Source organism: Abramis brama (genome assembly GCF_963993115.1).
Source record: "Abramis brama genome assembly, chromosome: 2".
Lineage (NCBI taxonomy): Eukaryota > Metazoa > Chordata > Actinopteri > Cypriniformes > Leuciscidae > Abramis > Abramis brama.
In genome coordinates this window covers 26,412,111-26,421,580 of record NC_139964.1, presented here as the reverse complement: position 1 = coordinate 26,421,580, position 9,470 = coordinate 26,412,111, and the positions used below count along the sequence as shown (strand labels likewise).

General features: G+C 39.9%; 2 protein-coding genes across 3 annotated transcripts in view; both read left to right on the top strand.

The window, feature by feature from the left end:
- The first annotated feature begins 2,110 nt into the window (after positions 1 to 2,110).
- acta1a (actin alpha 1, skeletal muscle a) lies at positions 2,111 to 7,309 on the top strand. The gene is made up of 7 exons (XM_084104126.1): positions 2,111 to 2,476; positions 3,425 to 3,564; positions 3,669 to 3,993; positions 4,624 to 4,785; positions 5,196 to 5,387; positions 5,478 to 5,659; positions 6,803 to 7,309. The coding sequence occupies exons 2-7, from the start codon at positions 3,436 to 3,438 to the stop codon at positions 6,944 to 6,946; spliced, it is 1,134 nt and encodes a 377-aa protein (XP_083960252.1). The 5' UTR covers positions 2,111 to 2,476; positions 3,425 to 3,435; the 3' UTR covers positions 6,947 to 7,309.
- Positions 7,310 to 7,901: 592 nt separating this feature from the next.
- Positions 7,902 to 9,470, top strand: part of ccsapa (centriole, cilia and spindle-associated protein a) — a 4,798-nt gene continuing 3,229 nt past the window's right edge. Inside the window, exons 1-2 of one of the 2 annotated variants that reach the window (XM_084105861.1) lie at positions 7,902 to 8,339; positions 9,067 to 9,460. In XM_084105861.1, the coding sequence (XP_083961987.1) occupies positions 9,097 to 9,460 (364 nt within the window). In that variant the 5' untranslated portion in view covers positions 7,902 to 8,339; positions 9,067 to 9,096. The remainder of the gene's footprint in view (positions 8,340 to 9,066; positions 9,461 to 9,470) is intronic. The other variant, XM_084105862.1, reaches the window with a different exon arrangement.

The window sequence follows — 9,470 nt, the reverse complement described above, 5'->3', positions numbered from 1 at the left end:
TAGGGGCTGAGGCGGGTCAGAGCTGGCATAGTTTAGTCTGGCTTTTACACAGCAGTACGTCTTTACACTGAATTTTCAGCAGGCATAGAGCAGCCTTAACTCAGCTGTGTAAGTGACTTTTAAAGAAGCACATGCACGCTTTTAGAGCAAAACATTTACCCCTGGTTTGTGGTTTCACAGACAAGGTTTAAGCCTAGTCCCAGACTAAAATGCATGTTTGAGCTGTTTTCGTTGCACTGATTTTTCTTAAAAATGTTTTGTCTCAAGATACACACCAGTGATGTTTTTTTTTTTAAGGCACATTTATAAAAACGACTTAAATGTCCTAATTTGAACTAAGGCCTTAGCTTAATCTAAACCCTGTTTGTGAAACTAGGCCTTAACATTATAGACATACCCCCGGTTTCACAGATGGGACTAAAGCTAGTCCCAGACTAAAATGCATGTTTGAGCTGGTTTAACTGAAAGCAGCTTGCCAAAAATATATCAGTGTCATTGTTTTGTCTCAAGATGCACACCAGTAAAGTTTTTTCTAAGGCAAGTTTATAAAAGCTACTTAAATGCACCAATTGAACTAAGGCCTAATCCTGGTTTAATCTAAGCCCTGTCTGTGAAACCAGGCCTTAGTGTTCAAAATAAAGCATTGTGTTTCTCATTAGTGGATCATGTTCAGCTAACATGCGTCCACTATAAATCACCAAAACATCCGTTTATCGAATGTAAAAATGTATTTTAGCAGGATTTGTATGCAGAGACCGCTTGGTTGGGTATCTAATGCAGTGAAATACAGATATTCAAAGTGTCCAAACACTTTGTATGTGCAAGGCTTTATGTGACCTTTTTGACATCATTTTGTTTTTCTTTAACTCCTTGTTTCTCATCTGTCGCTCCCACTCAGTCTTCCTCCTCTTCTTCCTCCCGCAGCTGGTGTGAAGAGAGCAGCTGAACTGATGGAGAAGCAAATGTCCCCCTGAGCTCCTAAAAATAGTGAAGGGAGGGTAAAGTTAGCGCCGTCCACAGTAAATATGATGGACTTTATGGGGGTTCTCTGACACCCTATATGGGGTGGGACTGGGAGCCTCCGGGAGCTCTAACCACACTAGATAAACTGTCTAGGAAATATGATCCTCATTGTTTGTGATGTGGCATTTAGCTATGGCACTAAATATCATGGAGATGCACTAAATATCACAGTGATTGTCTGGCCGTCAATTGATTGTCTAATAATTTAATAATTGTCTCCAAGTAAAAAAACGGAAACATCATTAGTATCCTGTTCTCTGAAAGGCTTTGCTAAGTGGATATTTTGATATTATTGGCCATTGGTGATACATTTGCCATGACTTCACAGCTTTACTATTATAATTCCAGCTGATGACCATTATGGTGACTACATTGTTTATTTAAGCAAGTAGGAGATTCTCCAAGATGTTTTTGTAACACTTTACAATAAGGTTCATTACTTAACAATAGTTAATGTATTTACTAACATGAACTAACCATGAGCAATAGCCTACATTTGTTGCTGTATTTGTTAATCTTTGTTCATGTTAGTTAATAAAAATACAACTGTTCATTGTTTGTTCATGTTAGTGCATTAACTAATGTTAACAAGATTTTAATAAAGTGTTAGTATATGTTCAAATTAACAAAGATTAATAAATGTTGTACAAGTACAGTTCATTATTAGTTCATGCTAACTAATGTATTTAACTAATGTTAACTAATGAACCTTATTGTAAAGTGTTACCGATGTTTTCTCCTACCCCTTCATACATTTTAGGAATGTATGATGGAAATTGAAATAGATGCTACTATACTAATTACACACACATTTATATATTGGTCAATTCATGCAAACTGAGATACATTTTGACATTAAGATGACTTGAAAACTGGCCAAACTTACTTGATTTCACCCTATTAAATATATTGCACCTAAGACTTAATTATTCCTGGCTTTGCTGTTTTTGTTTTTAACTTAACTATAATATCTGAAATTAAAATAATTATATGAGAATTAATGCCCCACGAAAGAAAATGGTAAACAATCATAACCCACTGCTATGACCTTATATTGGTATATAGCCCACCACAAACACACAGTGCTGCTGGTCTCAGTGTCCACTGGTTTAATTGGTGGCGCTGGCCTCGGACTGGCCTTACACGGGCCTGCCCCCGCGCGCTGTGGTTTAGGGTCTAGAGCGCCATATATGGACCGTCCCGCGCGCCCGGAGCGCGTCGCTGTGCGGCTCACCGGCGAGGCGATTAGACCCACCGCTCGACCCAACGACACCCAAATATGGACGAGGATCGGGAAGAATTCCATTCGAATGCATTGACATTCCTTAATGGTTGTCCGAAGAGCTGTAAAACCAGGGACGGGTATATAAGTTCGCGCGTCTCACTGTGTAACTTACCAGGAGCCATTGGCAGTTCAGTTTGACTTGAGGACTCTGAGCACGAGCAGACACAGGTAAGCGTGCGCTGACACCAGAACGCACACACACACACTCATACGATTGAGCAGCGCATTTACTATTTCACGATTCAGACCTGGAACATTTAAGATGTGAATGGAAGGATTAGACGCTTATCTTGTTTTTACAACGGTTTTGCTTTCGTTGAAGAGGAGTCAAAACTTTTTTACTGCACTGATATCATGGAAACTTTGCTCTGACTGCGTATCTTAAGTGTAAACTTATTTTTTCCGAGTGTATTATTTTGTAACGAATCCGTAACGCGCAATTCACTGTGAAAATTATATTATCAAAAAGTTATGACATGTTTTTACATTGCATTAACTAATCAAAATACGTCAACCAGTTTTCAACTTTTGTTATACTTTCACACGATTCAACTCATTTTTAAGTCAGTTTAATTTGATGTTGAAATGACTTAAACATCTAAGTTGATTGTAGGCTACTTTTAAAATTTAACGCATCAACTTTTTTTTTTTACAGTAGTCTAATCAAAATACGTCAACAATTTTCAACTTTTGTTATACTAAGTTTAGTTATACACGATTCAACACATTTTTAAGTCAGTTTAATGTAATTTAAGTTGAAATGACTTAAACATCGAAGTTGATTGTTGGCTACTTTTAAAATTTAACGCAGCAACTTTTTACAGTAATGCTGAATTCATTGATGTTGATGTTATTTGATTACATTGGTGCAAATGAAATACAATTAAATTGACATGTCTTTCACATCTTTTATTTCAAATTCCACTCAGATATTTAAGTGTAAGGCAACTGAATACATATAATTTATTTATTTATTTATTAATGCTTTTCTCAGTGTGACCTGAACATTTGTCTGCGGTTTGGTTTGGATAATGCATTCAGCTCTCACCAAATTTCATTTTGAGTTAGTAGTGTCCTCTTCAACTTTGTTTTCTCACTGACTTGGTCTATTCTTAGAACCCATCAGAATGTGCGACGACGAGGAGACCACAGCTTTGGTGTGCGACAATGGCTCTGGCCTGGTCAAGGCTGGTTTTGCCGGTGATGACGCCCCCAGGGCTGTCTTCCCTTCCATCGTCGGCCGCCCACGTCACCAGGTACAAACAGAGATCCTTACTGGATTTGGGCTAGTCTTCACAAGGTGAAATTGTACCGGTTATCTTTGAGCTATTCTGATCGTGTCACTCTTGTTCCCCTCCAGGGTGTGATGGTCGGCATGGGTCAGAAAGACTCCTACGTTGGAGACGAAGCTCAGAGCAAGAGAGGTATCCTGACCCTTAAGTACCCAATCGAGCACGGCATCATCACCAACTGGGACGACATGGAGAAGATCTGGCACCACACCTTCTACAACGAGCTCCGCGTGGCCCCCGAGGAGCACCCAACCCTGCTCACTGAGGCCCCTCTGAACCCCAAGGCTAACCGTGAGAAGATGACCCAGATCATGTTTGAGACCTTCAACGTCCCTGCCATGTACGTGGCCATCCAGGCCGTCCTGTCCCTGTACGCTTCTGGCCGTACCACCGGTAAGATAACGAAAGGGCAACAGTTACTCAGTCAGTTTTAATTATATATTAGCCACTATATGTCACAATATACAGCAATACAAAAATGCATCAATCTGTATTGTGGATAGTTCACCCAAAATGAAAATTACTGTGTGAGAAAAAAGTTTTCAGAGTTTTAGTGCCAGTACTACATTAAACTACTATATATAATGTTGAATATAACGTATAATAATGCAATGGGGGAATATTTGTGGGTCTTGATAATGCCAAATCTCTGATGTTACCAGTAAAAAGTGGCCAACATTATTTTAAATTTATCTAGTCAGCGACAGAGTGCAATATTCGTCTAAAAAATTCTTTATGATCAGCTTCAGAATCATGAATATTGTTACTCTGGTGTCTCTATTGTCCTGTGCATTGGGTTTCCAGCACCAAGTCCAAGATATTCATTTACACCCACAATGTAATATCAAATTTAGTTTTTTTTGTTAACCTTTTACCACATGTCTTGGAGAATCGCAATAATATCATATCGTGAGTTCAGTATCGTGATATGTATCGAATCGTGACATGAGGGTATCGTTACACCCCTATTAGCCACTAATAATGAATTTAAAACAAGCTCTCTCTTTCCCCCTCTGTCATTAGGCATTGTGCTGGACTCCGGTGATGGTGTGACCCACAATGTGCCCATCTATGAGGGTTACGCTCTTCCCCACGCCATCATGCGTTTGGACTTGGCTGGTCGCGATCTGACAGACTACTTGATGAAGATCCTGACTGAGCGCGGATACTCTTTCGTCACAACCGGTGTGTACCTCGTCACTTATTACTGGCATACACTGCCGTTCAAAAGTTTTGGATCTGTATGATTTTTAATGTTTTTAAAAGAAGTCTCTTCCGCTCACCAAGGCTGCATTTATTGGATTACAAATACAAACAGATATACGTTTATTATTATTTTATGAATTGTTTTAATTAAATATTATGAAAATTTTAAATAACTGTAATATATTTTAAAATGTAATTTATTTCTGTGATCAAAGCTGAATTTTCAGCATCATTACTCCAGTCTTCAGTGTCACATGATCCTTCAGAAATCACTCTAATATGATGATTTGATTTGACTAAAACTTTTGAACGGCAGTGTATGTAGTCAACCTTCTAGCATGTGTGAAAGAAACCAACCAATTTTGACCTTTTAATTTGTCGTTCACCAGCTGAGCGTGAGATCGTGCGTGACATCAAGGAGAAGCTGTGCTATGTTGCCCTGGACTTTGAGAATGAGATGGCCACCGCCGCCTCCTCTTCCTCCCTCGAGAAGAGCTACGAGCTTCCCGACGGTCAGGTCATCACCATCGGTAACGAGCGTTTCCGTTGCCCCGAGACCCTGTTCCAGCCCTCATTCATTGGTACGTCTGGAAACATCTGAAATGATCAGCTGTTGTCTTATCTTGTAGTGCTCCAGCCATTTATATGCTCTCTTTAAAACACTTGCACAGGAATGGAGTCTGCTGGCATTCACGAGACCGCTTACAACAGCATCATGAAGTGCGACATTGACATCAGGAAGGACCTGTACGCCAACAACGTTCTGTCTGGTGGTACCACAATGTACCCTGGTATTGCTGACCGTATGCAGAAGGAGATCACAGCCCTGGCTCCCAGCACAATGAAGATCAAGGTAAGAGCGCCCACAGCCAGGGCTTGACTTTAACGCCCGCCGAATGCGGCTGGATTTCAGCAGTGGCGTGTAACACAGTCACTCCTACTAACCACTTTGGCGGGTTGAATTGTATATATAATAAATACATTTTTCAATTGTAGATTTTTAAAAAGAGATCTCAAATAATAAACTAAGTGCAATGTAGTGTCAAAAATATACATTTTTCAATATTGATACTGAAATATCTGAAGCGCTTCCAATACTCATTTCCCACAGAATAGACACATGATACCAGCTGCGCTTTCTCTCTCTCTCATCTCTCCGACAGAGAGTGACACACAAACCCGCCTCTCCTCACTCACTCCTTTCATTTGCTCCAGATCAATATTGTTGCTGTTGAAGGGCTTGAATTTCGGCGTGTGATTGCGTACATAATTTTACTCATTCCCGCAGATTTTGTGCTCACACCCAAAGTGCGGCACATAAAGCCGTCTCTCAGTACCCCAGACAGCAACATAGTCGGCCCAGATCCGGCCCACATCTGGTACATGTTGATTCCACACGGCCCAGATGTGGGCCGGATCTGGGCCGACACTATGTTTCTGTCTGGGACTAAATTGAGTTATTTTTCCCTGCGTATTGCACTTAAACAGTCAAATACACACAAAATAATGTCATAATGCCGGTCTTGGCGAGTATTCACGTAAACACAGTCACTTCTGTTTTAAGTGAACGTAAACAGTTGAATAAGAAAATGCATGTGTAACAATGTAATGGATCAGTGCATCAGGTCTTAAAGTGACAGCAGCCTAATAAACCTGCTGCCAAATTATTGGATAATATTAAACATATTTTTTATATGGCCGTTTTTCCCCATGGTGTCGATGTCAAAATTGTGGCCAGTGAAAATGCTGAGTGGCTAGTAACTTTGGAAAACCACTAGCCACAGTGGCTGGTTAGCAAAAAAGTTAATGTCTACAGCAATAATACTCAACTTTTTCTTTGGATTAACATGTGTTGATAAGTGTACAATATAGGCTAGGAAAGTTTATTCATTAAGTATAAAGTGTCGTTTTTTCCATGTTAACTGGATATGTGTTGACAATCTTGACAGTATAGATTGGTTTTCTGAGTAATATTTGATCTCCTCCTCCTCTGTAGATCATCGCTCCCCCTGAGCGCAAGTACTCCGTCTGGATCGGCGGATCCATCCTGGCCTCCCTGTCCACCTTCCAGCAGATGTGGATCACCAAGCAGGAATACGATGAGGCCGGTCCCAGCATCGTCCACCGCAAGTGCTTCTAAGCGCCCGGCTCAAAGCGCCCGTATCATTGCTTCCTGCTCAGGAACCGAGCGACGGTGCATTGCTCCTGTGGACAATTTTTCTATAGCCGTTATTTATGCAACGCCATAGGAGCGAGCAGTTGAAGCATAAACTGAGAAAAGGACACTAACATCAAGGGAGAGAAAAATACCAAGCACCCTTGCACACAAATGTATTTATTACTGACTATCATGGCTTGGTATTTTGGCAAACGCTGCTTGAAATGGAAGGACGCCTCTCCCTTAGATCCCAGTGCCATACGTTCCACTGTACGCCTGGTCCAGTTGACGACCAACACAAATCACACTTCAGCAGACAAATAAAACTGAAAATTTGTTTTTAAACATGGTACTCGTCAATTAATATGTCATTTTAGTACTTTTAAGATACTGGGTTTCAGCCACACTGAGACAGACTAAACAACATTTACCCAAACTCTCAGATGGTTTACTTTACAGATGAATAACACTGAGAGAAGTCTTGTTATGTCTGTAATCTGACAACTATAAACCATCCGGGCTGTTTAAATGGGCTCTAATGGAGGATGAATGTTTATGGGACAGTTAAGCATTACAGTAGCACTGACAGTCTTTTAGTTTATACTCTGTAAAGGAATCGTAATCTTTATTAGCTTTTAGTGTACATCATAATACCTGATTAGGTTGATTACTTATAAACATAAAATGAATAGTACTGATTTAATACTGATTATGTTACAGAAAATGTCCTTTATTTGGTACTACTAGCTGTAAAGAAAAATGTTTTGAAGACAAAGTACTACCCTGATACCATCCGTTTGTCATTCATGTAAAATTTTAACCAACAGCATAGAGATCAAATCAGTATGAGAATATTGTACAACTGATTTTTTTAAACCTCGAAATCTTTTTTTTATTGTGTAATGAGGTGAAATATTTTCCTCTGACAGACAGAGCTGCGCATGCGCTGAGAAACTGTCGTCGCTATTAATAAGAGGAATGTAGTATTCTGTACCTTACAATTGATATTCTCCAATATACAACAAAAATATCGCGCAAATGTCGAAGGGCAAACTAAGTCTACATTTAATAATAAACTTCCTCCACCCACTGGAACAAAGTAGGTGATTATAATCAAATTAGGATCAATTAAAGGTTGGATTAGATTGTGCGTGCGTACTTATGCATCAGGTCCTCGAGCAGTCCGAGTGTGATGGTGTGCGCATGCGCACTGTAGATTTCCAAAGCTGTAATATCAGTGAGGGTTGTTTTTCTAGTACGCAGCAAGCGCTCAACAATGATGGACAGACGTATTTGCAATTCGCAAGGATGTTAGAACAAAAATGGACGTCTTTATCCAACTTTAAAGCCTAAGGAACGGAAAAGAAAGGAGAGGGTGAGTTTAAAGCGCTTACATTGATCCGAGTCAATGTTTACATACATACTCCGGCGCAGGTGAAGACAGACCTGTAAACATCGCGCGAGCTGCCAGCCAAACCAGACGGGTTTATTTAAGTCATTAATTAGCGATTGATATTTTCAATAGTTTGACAAATTTCTTAATAATAATTAAAAAAAAGCATTATTCTTTAATGCATTGTATTTTTTTATAGATTATGATTATGCATGCTTGAACATGATTTATTAAAATCGTACGATGAACGTGTATTATAAACGTCACAAGAACGTAAGAAATGTCCCTTTTAGAAAGATCGGATGTGACATCGGCTTATGTATTATGTAAAGAATATAAATAAATAATGTGGGCACTGGGCTGTAACCTACTCTGCCAAAGAGCTAGAATAACAAAATACACGGTTACATTTGATTTTAAGGTGTCATTGTTACAGCGTAATTATATATTAAGGACTTATTAATTAACAACACGCACTTACTATAGGGTTAGTGTAGGAATTGGATTTGGTTCAGGTATAGTAATGTAATAATGTATACTTTACTGCTATTACCATGGTAAGTACATGTAACTAGGACACTAAAACCAACTAAAATACATTGCAGTTTGCACTGTATACTACGAAAAACAGATGGTGACGTGAAGTATGCGAACATGCATTGGCAAGACTGTACCACTTCCCATTTACATTATAATGTTCATTCCATAGGTGACTGACTGACTATATCAACAGGGCGAAATGTCTACCAATAACAACATCGTGTCCATGAAGATCCGGACCGAGTACATGAAAAAGTTCAGAGATCCCAAGTGGGAGACATTCTCGAAAAGTTACGAGGACTCTGTGAAGTACAGACTGACGCGAAGAGTGATGGAGCAGACACACAGACCGTTATTCGAGAACGGATGGGACAGCGGGTCCGACTCGAGCGGGATGTCCAGTCCCAAACTGCAAGGGGTGAACCTCTCAAACGGCAAACACTACATATCCTCGTCAGAGTCCAGGAATGAGACTGCGGCGGTTCAGAAGTCCTGGAAGCCGCAGGTGAATGGAGAAGTTCACACGGATACCAGTGAAACCGTGGAAAGCTCGACTCCCTTGGGTAGGTTGAT